The sequence below is a fragment of the Panicum virgatum genome, chromosome 2N (assembly GCF_016808335.1).
Source record: "Panicum virgatum strain AP13 chromosome 2N, P.virgatum_v5, whole genome shotgun sequence".
In the NCBI taxonomy this organism is placed as follows: Eukaryota; Viridiplantae; Streptophyta; class Magnoliopsida; order Poales; family Poaceae; genus Panicum; species Panicum virgatum.
This window is the reverse complement of record NC_053146.1, coordinates 67,737,395-67,753,754: the sequence shown is the minus strand read 5'-3', so window position 1 is coordinate 67,753,754 and position 16,360 is coordinate 67,737,395. Positions and strand designations below refer to the sequence as shown.

The window sequence follows — 16,360 nt, the reverse complement described above, 5'->3', positions numbered from 1 at the left end:
ATTATGAATTAACTAGGCTCAAAAAATTCATCTCACAACGTACATCCAAACTGTACAATAAGTTGTTTTATTTAACTACATTTAATGTTTCATGCATGCGTCATTTGCTATATTTAATATTTCGATATGATGGAAAGTTTAGAAAGTTTTGAGTAACACAGCCTCAGCTGAGTTGCTTGCGTCGTGGTGGCGGAGGCGGCGTGGCAGTGGCACGGAGGACTTCATGGGGGCGCTCACATGCACGCTCGGATTGGACAGAGACCGAGCCTGCCTCTGCCAGAGCAGCCGTGTCAGCGCGCCACCCCGCTGCCTGTAGGGTGCCGACATGACATGCCGCTCTCGAGTCCGCGGACAGCCGTGGCGAGCCTCCTGGTCGACACATCGGCTGCGGCCGCCCATACATGCAGACCTCACGGAAACGTGGCAAGCCGGCGCGACGGCACGAGCGTGCCCCCGACCACATGCGCCGCTCGCGTTTATAAGCCGCGCAAGGCTGGAGTAAAGTAGAGCACAGCCATGGGAGAAGAGTGCAAGGAAGCCGGCGGCGGAGGACGTCGTCGACCCGGCCGACTCGGCGAAGCTGTACGAGGACGTGCCGCTGATGGCGCTCAACCACATCTCCCGCCCGCCTGTGCAAGTCCGTCGAAGACTCGGTCCGGTTCTACGTCAAGGCCCTCGGCTTCGTCCTCATCCACCGCCCGCCGGCGCTCGACTTCTCCGGCGCATGGTACCCTACCATCATCAGCCCCGCCGCCGGCTGGTTCGCTCGACACACACAGCCGTGACTCTCTGCTCCGCTCGTCTCGTTGATGTGCAGGCTGTTCAACTACGGGGTGGGGATCCACCTGGTCCAGCGCGACGACGCCCGGAGGGCGCCCGACGTGAACCCCGGCGAGCTGGACCCCGGACAACCTGTTAGATTTATGGGCTTAGCCCATATAAATAATTCTAATAAATCTCAAAGTCCAATTAGCGCTAAGAGGAGGTATACCATCTATTAGTCTCGTATTGCTAATGGACGAGGGTGTAGGGGTTTTTTCTCCCTTTAAATACGGACCACCTCCCTCATGGAAAAAGTGCACCATAGATCGTTATACGTGGAGTCCCCAAGATTTGAGAATTCATAAGAAGATCTAATCTGAGTTAGGGTTTTGCCTCCTCTCGTTGCTGCGCCGCCACCGTAGTCTTCTCCATCCCGAGCGCCGGCGTGCACCGGCGAACGGGAGAGCAGGTCTCCGGAACCGTTCTCCATCTCGAGCGCCGGCGTGCACCGGCGAACGGGAGAGCAGGTCTCCGGAACCGCTCGCTCTTGTGATCAGGCACCGGGAGAGGGCGAATAAGGTTCCTGGGAAGCGCTAAGCGTGACTGCTCATCTTCTTCGCCACGGCTCGTCGTCCGTCCAAGTCAGGAGCTGCGGCGTACCGTCGTCTGCAACGCCGGTTGCTGCGCTCGGTTCGAATGACCGTCTTCGTCTCGTCTGCGCCTTTCGTCTTCCCGGCGGCTCCTGCACAGTACGTATTTTGTGATCAGATCTGTTTCATAATCATATTTTCTGAGATCATGTTTATGATATACGTATTGTCTAGTTTGTTAGAGTCATGCATGCTAGGTTTAATTCTCGTCATGATAAATCTAGTTCGGAATTTAAACTTACAGTTGTCTATTTTTTTCAATAATCCAAAAACCTTATTATAGGCAATCTGTTGATTTAACAATGGCTGGTTTCGCTGAGTCACTGAGGCCAGAAAAGTTTACTGGCGTGAACTTTAAGATCTGAAAGTCTAAGGTTCGCCTCTGGTTTACTACTATGCACATCTGGGACATGAGACTTGACAAGCCTGAGGGCGTACTTATTGCTGAAGAGCAGAAGAAGTACGATGAGGCCAATAATCTCTTTGTCGGATATATCATTAGCAATCAGTCAGACGGATTAGTCCGTGTGTACATTGATGAGACAGAGGCGAAGACGCTGTGGGATGCTCTGGTTGCTAAGTATGATGCAACAGATGCGGGCAATGAACTGTACCTCATGGAGAGTTTCCATGACTACAGGATGGTGAATAACCATTCTGTGGTGGAACAGGCGCATGAGGTGCAGTGCATTGTCAAGGATCTTGATCTCCTTAAGTGTCATATTCCCGACAAGTTTGTGGCTGGATGCATTATTGCAAAGTTGCCTTCCCAGTGAAGGAACTTCGCCACAACTCTGAAACACAAGAGACATGAGATATCAGTTGAAAATCTGATAGCGACTCTTGATGTTGAGGAGAAGGCTCGGAAGAAGGACGCGCCTGAGAAAGGAGATCAAGGCCAGTCCAGCGCCAACCTGATCCAAAAGTTCTCACATGGCAAGAACAAAGGGAACAACAAGCCTAACAAGACCACTACCTTTAAGAAGAAGAACAAGGCTTTGGAAAAATGTTATGCATGTGGTAAGCTTGGACACTTCTCCAAGGAGTGCCCAGATCGGGCAGACCGCAGGGCCAAGAAAACAAATGAGTCCAAGGATGTCAACATGGTGACCATAAGCAACACTGGAGATGGGTACGGTAATTTACCTACAGTTCTTTCAGTTTTTCAATCCACGAGTTGGTGGCTTGATACGGGTGCTAATGTTCATATGTGTGCTGACATCTCTATGTTTTCTTCTTACCAGACCGTCCAGGACTTCTCCATGCTGATGGGGAAAGGTTCACATGCTCCTGTTCATGGTGTTGGTACGGTAGATCTGAAGTTTACTTGGGGAAGATCGTGTAGCTGAGGAACGTGCAGCATGTGCCCACTATCAACAAGAATCTAGTCAGCGGGTCAGTCCTATGCAAGGACGGGTTTAAGGTAGTATTAGAGTCCAATAAATTTGTCGTGTCGAAACATGGACAATTCGTTGGTAAAGGCTATGATTGCGGAGGTTTGTTCCGCTTTTCTCTTGCTGAATTTTGTAATAAGTCGGTGAACCATATTTGTGGCAACGTTAGCGATGATGCGAGTGTTTGGCATTCACGTTTATGTCATGTTAATTTTGGTTTGATGTCTCGGCTTTTCAGCATGTGTTTAATTCCGAAATTTACCATTGCTAAAGGTTCTAAGTGCCATAGTTGTGTGCAATCAAAGCAACCTCGGAAGCCTCACAAGGCTGCTGAGGAGAGACACTTGGCACCTCTAGAACTCATACATTCTGATCTATTTGAGATGAATGGTGTGTTGACAAAAGGTGGGAAAAGATACTTCATGATGTTAATTGACGATGCGACTAGATTTTGCTATGTTTATTTGTTGCGAACTAAGGACGAAGCGTTAGACTACTTTAAAATCTATAAAGCTGAAGTTGAGAATCAACTAGAGAGAAAGATCAAGCGTCTAAGGTCAGATCGTGGTGGCGAGTATTTTCCCAAAATATTTGATGAATTCTGTGGGGAGCATGGAATTATTCATGAGAGGACGCCTCCCTATTCTCCCAAATCAAACGGGATTGCCGAGAGGAAAAACCGCACGGTGACTGACTTGGTTAACTCCATGTTAGACACAGCTGGTCTTTCTAAGGCATGGTGGGGCGAGGCTGTATTGACTTCGTGTCATGTCTTGAATAAAGTTCCAAACAAGAATCTAGATCAAACTCCATATAAGATGTGAAATGGGAGAAAACCATCACTTTCTTATCTGCGCACGTGGGGGTGCTTAGCGAAAGTTAATGTGCCTATTCCAAAGAAGGGCAAATTGGGACCTAAGACAGTGGATTGTGTCTTTCTAGGATATGGTCAGAGGAGCATTGCTTATAAATTCTTAGTGGTTAAATCTGAGATACCAGATGTGCATGTTGATACTATTATGGAATCTCGTGATGCAACATTTTTTGAGAATATTTTTTCTATGAAAGATATGCATAGCAATTCTAGATTTTCGACAGAGATAACTCCTCAACCTGCAGTACCTATCGAGTCTTCTGAACAATCCGATGGACATGAGCATGTCCTAGAGAAGGATGACAGTGAAGCTCCTAGAATGAGGAAGAGACAAAGGATTGTAAAATCCTTTGGTGACGATTTCACTGTGTACCTTGTGGACAATACTCCCACGTCCATTGCAGAGGCATATGCATTTTCAGATGTAGATGATTGGAAAGAAGCAGTCCAAAGTGAGATGGACTCAATTCTTTCTAATGTAACATGGGAGCTCACTGAACGACCCTATGGTTGCAAGCCAGTAGGATGTAAGTGGATATTCAAGAAGAAGCTTAAGCCTGACGGTACTATTGACAAGTACATGGCTCGGCTTGTTGCTAAAGGGTACACACAAAAAGGAAGGCGAAGACTTATTTGATAGTTATTCACCTGTCGCTAGATTGACCACTATTCAAGCATTAATTTCCTTGGCTGCCTCATGTGGTCTTATCATTCATCAGATGGATGTTAAGACAGTTTTCCTAAATGGAGAGTTGGATGAAGAGATCTGCATGGATCAGCCTGATGGATTTGTAATGAAAGGTCAAGAAAACAAGGTGTGTAAGCTTTTGAAGTATTTGTATGGATTGAAACAAGCACCTAAGCAATGGCATGAGAAGTTCGACAGAACTTTAACTTCTGCGGGCTTTGTCATTAATGAGGCTGATAGATGTGTGTACTATCGCTATGGTGAGGGTGGAGGAGTGATATTATGCTTGTATGTGGACGACATACTGATCTTTGGCACAAACATTGATGTGATCTATGAGGTCAAATCCTTTCTTTCAAAGAGCTTTGATACGAAGGATCTAGCAGAAGCTGATGTTATCCTTAACATCAAGCTTATTAAGGTTGAGAATGGGATTACTTTTTCACAATCCCATTATATGAAAAAGGTCTTGAGCCGTTTTGACTATATCAATAGCAAGCCTTCTCCAACACCTTATGACCCTAGTGTGATGTTGAGAAAGAACTGAAAATTTGACAAAGATCAACTGAGATATTTGCAGATTATTGGTTCACTCATGTACTTAGATAGCGCAACGAGACCCGACATATCTTTTGTTGTGAGCAAATTGAGCAGGTTCATGTCATACCCGGGTACTGATCATTGGCATGCACTTGAAAGGGTTATGCGCTATCTAGCAGTTACTATGAGTTATGGGATTCACTATTCTGGGCACCCTGCTGTGCTTGAGGGATATAGTGATTCAAACTGGATATCTGACGTTAATGAGCTATATGCCACGAGTGGGTATGTGTTTACCCTTGGAGGTGGTGTGATATCATGGAGGTCTTGCAAACAGACCATTTTGACACGGTCAACCACGGAAGCAGAACTTACTACTTTGGACACAGCCACTGTTGAGGCAGAGTGGCTGCGTGAGCTCTTGATGGACTTGCCTGTGGTTGAGAAACTAGTCCCGGCCATCCTTATGAACTGTGACAATCAAATGGTGATAGTCAAGTGAACAGTGCTAAGGATAATGCAAAGTCATCAAGACATGTTAAAAGACGACTGAAGTATGTCAGGAAGTTGAGAAACTCCGGAGTGATAAGTGTGACTTATTCAAACAGATAAAAACCTGGCAGATCCCTTTACAAAAGGATTATCACGGAATGTGATAGATAGTGCATCAAGGGAGATGGATATGAGACTCGTATAAGTTGCCACAGTGATAACCCAACCTATGTGATCGGAGATCCCGTGAATTAGGACTTGGGGAGAACAAGCTGATGGTGAACTGAGGAGAGTAATGGTTAAACCCTCCCTAAGAAAAGATACAATACTCTCAGTTGCTGTAAGGCAGGTTGGCTATTTGCCTTAATGTGTTTCTGTTGGCTCTAATGAGCAAAGGTGCTGTCCTACAGAGCATTCTTGAAAGAACACACCTATATGAGTCTGACTGTCTAACATCGCAGTCTGTGAGATTTGGGTGATCTCTAGTAAACTCATGAAGAGACCAGGGAGTACGACGTATATGCTCCACCCGCGGAGAAGGCTACTAGCAGCCATGTACTGGTTATGACTTTGAGTGAAACTTGTTCGCACCAAACTTGCAATTCAAAGCGTAGTCTATTGTTTAAGTTGTGGATAAGTGTAGCTTGGAGCTCTAGGTGGGAGTTCAACTTAACAGTCCTCACTAAAATACTGGTATATCAAACAGTAGTGAGAAACAGGCAAAATCTATAAATGAGTATTTGAGATCTGGTGGGGGATTGTTAGATTTATGGGCTTGGCCCATATAAATAATCCTAATAAATCTCAAAGGCCCATTAGCGCTAAGAGGAGGTACACCATCTATTACTCCCGTATTGCTAATGGACGAGGGTGTAGGGGGTTTTTCTCCCTTTAAATATGGACCACCTCCCTCATGGAAAAAGTGCACCATAGATCGTTATACGTGGAGTCCCCAAGGTTTGGGAATTCATAAGAAGATCTAATCTGAGTTAGGGTTTTGCCTCCTCTCGTTGCTGCGCCGCCACCGTAGTCTTCTCCATCCCGAGCGCTGGCGTGCACCGGCGAACGGGAGAGCAGGTCTCCGGAACCACTCGCTCTTGTGATCCTGCACCGGGAGAGGGCGAATAAGGTTTTTGGGAAGCGCTAAGCGTGACTGTTCATCTTCTTCACCACGGCTCGTCCTCCGTCCAAGTCAGGAGCTGCGGCGTACCGTCGTCTGCAACGCCGGTTGCTTCGCTCCGTTCGAAGGACCGTCTTCGTCTCGTCTGCGCCTTTCGTCTTCCCGGCGGCTCCCGCACCGTACGTATTTTGTGATCAGATCTGTTTCATAATCATGTTTTCGGAGATCATGTTTATGATATACGTACTGTCTAATATGTTAGAGTCATGCATGCTAGGTTTAATTCTCGTCATGATAAATCTAGTTCCGAATTTAAACCTACAGTTGTCTATTTTTCCAACAACATCTCGTTCCAGTGCGAGGACATGGGGGTCATGGAGCGGTGGCTTTGTGAGATGATCAGGTACATGAAGCGGACCATCAACGAGGAGGAGGGCTCGCCCATCGACCAGCTCTTCTTCAAGGACCCCGATGGCTTCATGATCGAGATCTGCAACTGTGAGAACCTCGAGCTCGTCCCCGCCGGCGCGCTCGGACGCCTCGGGCTCCCGCGGCCGCCACAACCCGCCCGTCCGGATGGTCCACCACGACGGCGATGGCGAGTAGGAGCTGCAGTGTGCGCGCCATCATGTGGATGCGCTCGTGCCGTGCTGTGTGTGCGTGTGTGTGTGTGTGTTGAGTTGTGGGTAGAGGAAAGAATCAGAAGTCGCCTGTTACCTTTAAAGAATCAGAAGTCTGGTGGGGTTCGCAGGATTAAACTGCGGACGGTCCGCCACTTGGGCGCGGACAGTCCGCAGTAGAGTTTAGGATTTTGTCCAGAGACGTTGCCGTCTCTGGTGGATTGGATATGTGAACTGCGGACGGTCCGCCATGGGGGGCCGGACAGTCCGCCGGTAGGGTTCGAAATTGTTCCAGAGACGTTGTTGTCTCTGGTGGGTTGGCGTAGGTGTATTGCGGACAGTCCGCTAAGGGTGAGCGAACAGTCCGCCGTTTAGATTGAAGTTTGTCCAGAGAGGTACTTTGGTTCTGGGGGTCGGTAGAATGATACGGCGGACGGTCCGCCACTTGGGCGCGGACAGTCCGCAGGGTATTCCAGTTGAAGTAAAATAGTTACATCTTTGGAATGCACTCATTTATTTCATATGCATACGTGTAGCATCCGCAGCTGAGGACGCCGTATTTGAGGTGATTGCAGCACCGCAGGAGCAGCCGGCGCAAGCCTAGGAGGAGAGGTGTGAGCACCCGGCCCAAGGCCCCGTCTGACCCCAGCTCTGTGCAGCAGCCCGAAGGCAAGCCCCGGTGCACATCTTATTAATTTAAATTATGACACATATATATGTATTTATTACTTATGCATTACGTTAGGAGTTGTTTGAAACCCTAGTTGCATGAACCCTAGGTGTCCTTGAGTTGTACTAGTATGTATAGGACGTTAGAAATGCTATGCTAGATAGGGTTCGGTAGAAGTCGAGTAATTCTTGGTTACTCGCGAGATACATGGTAGTTTTATGTTTCCAGATACGAGTTACTAATTTTTGGATGAAAGTTTTGAAATGAAAGAAAGAATAGAATCTGAGACCGGGCGGGAGAAGTGTAGTTCCGCCTATGTCGGTTAAGGACCGGGCCGTTGTTGGCCCTGCTGATCATGTTTGAACTGTACTAACCGCATACCGGGAGTAGAAGGTAGTCGAAACCGGTAAGGCGAGTACTGCCTTGCTTCGGAAGTACAGAACTTGTACCCACCCCTTAGGGCGAGTCGAGTGGCCGCGGAGAATTGGGATGCATGAGTTTACTTTTGGTGGTCTCTCGTAGGGCTCCGCTGACTATATTCAGGTGGGGCGGTTCTGTAGTTCGAGACAGGGAGGGGAAAAGTTGGTGCGTGTGGTCCGACGGGGCATACGCGTGCCGTGTTGGTTAGGTCCACCTTGCAAGGTTAAATCGAATCGATTCGCCGTCAGTCGCTCTCGGATATGAGCACCTTGGTCACTGCGTCGCAGCGTAGTGTTGTGATGGAATAATGGTTATACCTATGTTGATGAACATATGAATTATTAGATATTGTTCCACTGTTGCTCTAGATTTGGTTATGCAAATTTTAGATTATATTAATTTATATAGAACTTAGGCTAAAATAAGGAAAGTGAGGAATAACTTTAGTCGTTGTTTTCTGCAAAATAAACACCAGCCAAAAGCCTTGCATGTCTAGATATGTGGGCTAAGTTATACCCATTGGTCGGGTAAGTCTTGATGAGTATTAGTATACTCAGGGTTTGTTGCCACAATTATTTCAGGACACACAGACGTAGACTTTTGTCCCTGCTGCGTCAAGTTCATTCGTCGGGACGCAGATGAATGGGAGGTTGTGGAGCCAGATGTTTAGTTAGGGATTTCCATAGGGCACACTTTTGGTAGTTGTAGGCCCCTTCCCTCTAGACGAACCCGAATTTCAGTAATGTAAAGTTTGTAAATTATGTATTTATTCAAACTTGGTTTGTAAAACTTAAGGTGAAGTTTTATGTATATTTGTTGTATTTTTAAATATGTGTCGTGCTTGTACCATCTGCGTCCACCTTCGTGTGGGACTATCGGTGATGTTTCGATCGGGACGTGGGTTGAGAAAAGATCGCCAAATTAAGCCGTTAAGCTAATGAGCCCGATGTGTTCGAATGACGGCCATTACATTTAATTAGAGTTTTAATTTGGCGGTTCCGTCACACCCTCGGCGGGTTCGCGGCGCTGGGGGCGCTTTCGCATAGGAACGCCGACCCCGGGACGGCGTCCCGGCCATGGGACGGAGACCGCGACGGTTTCGTCATCGGCGAGGGCGCCGGAGTGCTGGTACTCGTGCACGCCTGTGCTCTTCACCGTAATGCACCCGTGATGCGAACTGATTGGAAATCTTGGCCAGGTGATGGAGAGCCTTGATCATGCCATGAGGCGTGGCGCCCCGGTCCTCGCCGAGTACCTGGGCGGCGCGGCGACCTGCGACGCGCACCATGTGGCCAGCCCGAGGCCAGACGGCCGTGGCGCCTCGCTCTGCATCAAGCGGAGTCTCCAAGACGCCGGCGTCGCACCGGAGGAGGTAATCATACTCTAACCAAAATGTTAATCTCGATCGTGATTACGTTGGCTACTCTGTCCCAAACCACAGATGGATGGATGGATGCTTTGCGTTGCAGGTGAACTACGTAAACGCTAATGCAACCTCCTCACCTTCTGGGGACCTGGCAGAACTGAAGGCTCTGAAGCAAGTCTTCAAGGACACGTCCCAGTTCAAGATGAATGCAACCAAGGGGCCGGCTCTTGCATACTGTTTTGCCAAGTCATCATCTGCACTCTGATGATCTATCATCTATACGATTCCCTGCTGGAACCTCGCTTTGGGAATAACCTCTCTGTTTCGATGCAGTCCATGATAGGGCACTGCCTTGGTGCCGCCGGCGGTTTGGAGGCCATCGCCACCATCAAAGCCATTACCACCGGCTGGGTGCATCCAACTATAAACCAATTCGTAAGTGCTCACCCGCCTATACATCAAAACATTGTGACTTCTAAACATCCCAGTTGCGATGCTTGTGCGAATTTGAAATGCGAACAAACAACTACGATGAATAATTCTGATGTATCTCGTCCGCAGAATCCTGATCCGGCGGTGGAGCAGTTCGACACGGTGCGTGCTGTGAAACAGCGGCACCAAGTACACGTCGGTATCTCCAATTCGTTTGGATTTGGTGGTCAGAATTCGGTGGTGGTGTTCGCACCGTTCAGGCGCTGACCAGGGTCAGAAGATGGAACACCTCCTCCCTTGCTTCTTCTTGCAAGTTGCATCTGAAAGGCATATGCCTAATCTTGGCAATGCATACAGAAATGCTCTTTGTGTGAGATGCGTTACGCAAAACAACAGTTTTTTTTACTGCAGAATGGAGTAACATTTAGAATGTGGACTATACAAATTTTCTGAGTAATAAGACAAATCATCTGAGATATCTGGTCAACATGGATTTTTCACATGCATGTGGTCGCATGGTCTATCACAACCATCCATTTTTGGGCATGTGGCCATGTGGGGAGGCGGTACATGCTATTTGGGCTGTTGGTTTCGTGATGTACTTATTGCAGGCCAGGCCTATGTCTATATTGGGCCTTGTACCAAGCTGAGTGACAAACAATGTTTCATGCTGAAAATTAAGCTCTGTTTCATTCTTCTTTGCGCTACGATGGAATCTTTGGTGCATGGAGTACCAAACAAAATTTATTTGCAAAATATTTTTTACAGATGGGTGTAAATTTTCGCGACTGACGATAGTTAATCCATGGTTGCCTATAGTAATGCTACAATAATCGTCCTCTAATAATATGGTCAAAGGCCTCATTAGATTTATCTCATGAAGTAGCGCATGGGTTGTGGAGTTAGTTTTATAAACCGTTTTTATTTTAATACCCTTAATTAATGGTTAAAGTTGGCTACAGTCACTAGAGCTACTAAACTAAACACGGTCTTGGTGTGAAATAGCCAAGGATCGAGAATGGAGATACCATATTTTCTCACCATTTTTTTCGCGGGGTAGGTGCTGTACAAGGGTAACACTACATGTGACATTTTTAAAATTTCATGGTTTGCATAATAAAAGGGGTTGTCTATATCACACCAGGTATTTTATCTCTTCTCCACACCCGATTTTTTGGCCATTAGATCAAGATCTGACGGTAGCTGTTCATCTTCCTCCTTGGGCCATCTTCTTCCTCCAGCCGTCTTCCTCGCGGCCGTCGCCAAGGTTAACCTAACCGGTGGGAACCGGTCCGGTTTGACCGGTTACCGGTCAAACCGGTCCGGTCCGGTTCCGGTTCCGGCCGGTACCCAACCGGCCAAAATTCAAATTTTAAATTTGAATTCAAAAAATGAAAAAATCCCAAAAAAATTCCTAAAAATACTTCAAGGTGTGATGAATCTAATGGTGTCAAATTTTCTCAAAAATTCATTCATTTAGTATAGTTTGTGGGAATTTAAAGTTAAATCAAAAAAGAAAAAGAAAAAAAATGGGCCGGCCCATGAAGGCCCACCGATCAAACCGGTCAAACCGGCCGGTAAACCGGTCAAACCGGTCGGTAAACCGGTAAAACCGGCCGGTAAACCGGTTGCACGGGAGCGTTTGAATTTCAAACCGGTCAAACCGACCGGTAAACCGGTAAAACCGGCCGGTAAACCGGTCGGAACCGGTTGCACGGGAAAATTTGAATTTATTTGAATTTGGATTTGAATTCAACCGGTTTCCACCGGTTACCGGCCTAACCGGTCCGGTAAACCGGTACCGGAGGGCGGCGGTAACCGGTTTCCGGTTGGGAAATAAAACCCTGGCCGTCGCCCCCACCGCCGCCCCGCCTCCCAGCCGCGGGTGCGGGAGGGTCTCGCCGGTGCGTTTTTGGAAGGGAATTTTCAATATTTGAAATATTAAATGTAGACTAATCACAAAACTAATTACAGATCTCGTCTGTAAACTACGAGACGAATCTAATGAGTTTAATTAATCCATCATTAGAGCATGTGTACTGTAGCATTAATGTAGCAATTTAATGTCTAATCACGTCATAATTAGGCTCATTAGATTCGTCTCGCGATTTACAGTCCATTTGTGTAATGCGATTTATTTTTTACTACATTTAGTACACCATGCAAGCGATTTATAAAATTTTTGTATTTTGCGTTTTGGGATCTAAACAAGACCTTAGTTGAATTTGCATGAATGAACAGAAGCCTTTTGCTAGTTTGCTGTGGATTTGGTTCAGTCTGACTGTCTGAGTAGACCAAGGCCGTGTTTAGTTCCATCGCAAAAAAATTTTGCGATCGAATTTTGCTAATTTTAAGTATTAAATGAAGTCTATTTACAATTTTTTTTTGCACAGATGGGTTGTAAAATCGCGAGACGAACCTAATGATGCTAATTAATCTAGAATTAATCCATAATTAGCGGATGGTCACTGTAGCATCACTGTTACAAATCATGGATTAATTAGCATCATTAGATTCGTCTCGCGATTTACAACCCATCTATGCAAAAAAGTTTTGTAAATAGACTTCATTTAGTACTTCAAATTAGCAAAATTTCATCGCAAATTTTTTTTTGCAAAACATCTAAACTAGGCCTAGAGCGTTTCTTCTGTCCTCTTGCAAATCATACTCCTCGTGCCTCGAAAAAAGAAGCTGCTGCTGCTGGTAACAACCATAAAAGTTCAGAGTGCAGGAAGCTTCCACTGTCAGTTGGTGGGACTGACAACAGATCGGACAACAAGCAGCTTTCCACTGTCAGAATGCTTCAAGATTCCACAGCTTTGAAGAATTCTAACCGAGCGCACAGTAGAAACAGTTGCACGGATCCAGGCCCGAGCCGCACTAGAAACCGCCATGGCGTCCGTCTATCGCTCGCGTCTTGTGCCAGGAACAAGGACCGGCAGACGCGACGGCAGTGCCATTCAGAATCCGCAGGTGTTATCCGTAATCCGTCGACCAGATAACGCTACCACCTCGAGAGAAACGGGACAGCCAACAGAACAGGCTGGGGACGGCCTGTCGCGTCGCGATCGACGCGCACGAGCACGGGCGGACAAGGGTGCGGTAGGCGGGCGGACGACCGGTCGCCGGCGCGGCCCCGACCCGTGCGGAAGCTCGTCGACGACGAACGCCGCGGCCGAGCGTGGTGGCTGGAGTGAGTGACTACGGTCTAGTGTGGATTCTTCCAAGAGGATATCATGCCCCTACAGTCTACTGTACACTACACCTGAAAGTGACCCAGGAGCCGCCCCCAGATGCGACGACGGTGAGAGAGGTGATGCTTAAGGGATAATGACAATGGCATTATCTCGACCAGTCAAATTCCAGTCTCCACATCAAGTCTAACGTGCACTACAGTTAGGCTGATGGCACTACCTTAGTAGAGCTAGCGGGAGTAGCTTATTAGAGAAAGAGCTGAAGAGGAAGACGGCTCATTTTGCTCTACCTCTTCTTGTTCCTTCTCCGCCTCCGATTCAAAGTGAAGGAACATATACAGTTTTTTTTAGCAAGCGAGTAAAAACTATTGGAGAGAAATGGTACTAGAGGAACATATACCATGATTTTGCGACTAATTACGTGACACTGCCAGCAGATGGTACTAGAGGAGGGATTCTCATGGCAGCGACAGACAAGCATTTTAGTCTACAGGCCACGCACAACACTGATCACACAGTGTCCGCCACCATTACCATGAAAGCTGATGATATATCTTGGACACTAACAGGGGTGTATGGGCCGCAAAACATTCAGGACAAACTTTTGTTCCTAGATGAACTTAAAAGCTTAAAAGACCAAGTGCTCGAGAGGTGGCTTATAATTGGAGATTTCAATCTCATCTACAAGGCGGAAGACAAAAGTAATGACAGGATAGACAGACGCATGATGAACAAATTCAAGCAAGTGCTAGATGAAAATCAACTCATGGAAATTGATCTACGAGGAAGGCGCTTCACTTGGAGTAATGAACAAGATAACCCAACTTTTACAAGGATAGACCGATTCTTTGGTACACCCGAGTGGCTCACCATTTTCCCAAACCTCGACCTACACGCGCTTCCCACCATGGGATCAGACCACTGCCCGTTATTGTTAGTAGGGGACGTCACCAGGCAACATTACAGGGGGCTTCCGTTTTGAGTCGTTTTGGGTAACAATGCCGGGTTTTATGGAAACCATTCAAGAGGTGTGGAGCCATCCGGTGAACACACAGGACGCCATACTACGATTCCATGTGAAACTCACCAGAGCAGCAAAGGCTCTTAAACTATGGAAGAGACAAAACCTTGGCAACCTTGCACTAAGATTAGCCATAGCCAATGAGGTCCTGCTTTTCCTCGACACAGCACAGGAACAAAGAACGCTCACTCCTGAAGAACTGGAGTTTCGCCGTTTTTTGAAAACTAAAGCTGATGGCCTAGCTGCAATACAGCGTTCACAGGCAAGGCAACACTCCCGCCTCACATGGATCCGTAAAGGGGATGCTTGCACACGGCTGTTCATGCTACACGCCAATAACAGAAAAAGGAGACTGCACATTCCGTCACTAAATACCAGGAATGGTATTTCCACCAACCACCAACAAAAAGAAGAGGCAATTTATGAACATTTTGTCAACTTAATTGGACAGACACAAGAGCGTTCACTTGGTCTAAACTGGGAGCACTTGGGATACCACCCCCACGACCTACACGAACTAGAGGATCCTTTTGACGAAAGTGAGATTAAGCAAGTAATCATGCAATTACCTTCTGAAAAATCGCCAGGGCCTGATGGTTTTATTGGCTTGTTCTACAAAAAATGTTGGTCAATCATTGGACATGATCTAATTGCAGCATTACAAGCTTTCCACTCCCTGAGAACACGAAGAATCGAGTTGATTAATGAAGCGAACATCGTCCTTCTTCCGAAAAAAGAAGGAGCAACTAATCTATCGGACTTTCGCCCGATCAGCCTCATCAACAGTTTCGCAAAAATAATCACCAAATTATTGGCCGACCGATTGGCTCCACGGATGAATGAGCTGGTTTCTGGAAGCCAAAATGCTTTTATCAAAAAACGTTGTATACATGACAACTTTGTTTACGTACAAAGTGTGATCAAGGCTTTACATAAATCAGGGCGACCGGCCCTCTTTATAAAATTGGACATCTCCAAAGCATTTGATTCTTTGAGCTGGGTTTTCCTTCTCGAAGTGATGAGGGCATTGGGTTTTGGCCAAAAATGGAGGGACTGGATCACCACACTACTTGCAACTTCATCTTCAAAAGTATTGCTCAATGGGATACCCGGGAAAAAATTCAAACACGCTCGTGGAGTACGCCAAGGCGATCCACTGTCACCACTACTCTTTATCCTAGCCATTGACCCCCTTCAAAAAATAATAGAGCTAGCAGCCCAAAGAAACATAATTCACCAGGTCCTCCCAAAGGCGGCAAAATTAAGATGTTCCCTATATGCAGATGATGCAGCCCTCTTTGCAAACCCGGACCATGAAGAATTGAGTCGCATTGGCCAACTGTTACAAGTCTTTGTGAGATGTTCGGGACTAAAGGTCAACATGAACAAAACAGAAATATTTCCGATTCGATGCACCGAGGACTTGATATCCAACACTTTGATAGATTTCCCAGGGAAAGTTTCCTCATTCCCCGGCAAATATCTGGGCTTACCACTACACACTCGCAAGCTCCGGAGGGTAGATGTGCAGCCGCTCCTTGACAAGATTGGGAAGAGATTACCAGGGTGGAAAGGGAAAATGTTATCAACGGCAGGAAGAGAAACGCTAGTCAAAAGCATGCTTACATCGCAGCCAATCTATCATCTAACAGTGTTCCCAACCCAAAAATGGTTGATCAAACAAATCGATCGGATGAGAAGAAGTTTCCTTTGGAGAGGAGATGAACCAGAGAAAGTGAACGGAGGTCATTGCCTAGTGAGATGGCCTTCGGCGTGCACACCAAAAGACTTGGGGGGACTTGGGATACTCGACCTTGATCGGCTAGCAAGGGCACTCAGACTTAGATGGCTTTGGTTCCAATGGAAAAACGAAGAACGGCCATGGACAGGACTAGCAATCCCTTGTGACAAAACAGACAAAGATTTGTTCCATACCTCCACGATTGTCAAAGTGGGCAAGGGTAACAAAACACTTTTCTGGCATTCGAGTTGGTTGAATGGTTCATCACCAAAGAATTTAGCACCACATCTATTTCAAAAATCAAGAAGAAAAAATATTTCGGTACAAAAGGCGCTGCATGGAAATCACTGGATAGACCTAGTCCGCCCATTGACGA

The 16,360-nt window shown here is 46.7% G+C and overlaps 1 protein-coding gene across 2 annotated transcripts; it reads left to right on the top strand.

Moving 5' to 3' along the window:
* Positions 1 to 9,169: 9,169 nt before the first annotated feature.
* Positions 9,170 to 10,554, top strand: LOC120659028 (3-oxoacyl-[acyl-carrier-protein] synthase I, chloroplastic-like). 2 transcript variants are annotated; one of them, XM_039937107.1, is made up of 5 exons: positions 9,170 to 9,358; positions 9,429 to 9,602; positions 9,700 to 9,813; positions 9,930 to 10,031; positions 10,182 to 10,554. In XM_039937107.1, the coding sequence occupies exons 2-5, from the start codon at positions 9,432 to 9,434 to the stop codon at positions 10,293 to 10,295; spliced, it is 501 nt and encodes a 166-aa protein (XP_039793041.1). In that variant the 5' UTR covers positions 9,170 to 9,358; positions 9,429 to 9,431; the 3' UTR covers positions 10,296 to 10,554. The 2 variants fall into 2 exon arrangements, with proteins under 2 accessions (XP_039793041.1, XP_039793040.1); XM_039937106.1 differs by having other exon boundaries at positions 9,171 to 9,358; positions 10,158 to 10,554.
* Positions 10,555 to 16,360: the final 5,806 nt, after the last annotated feature.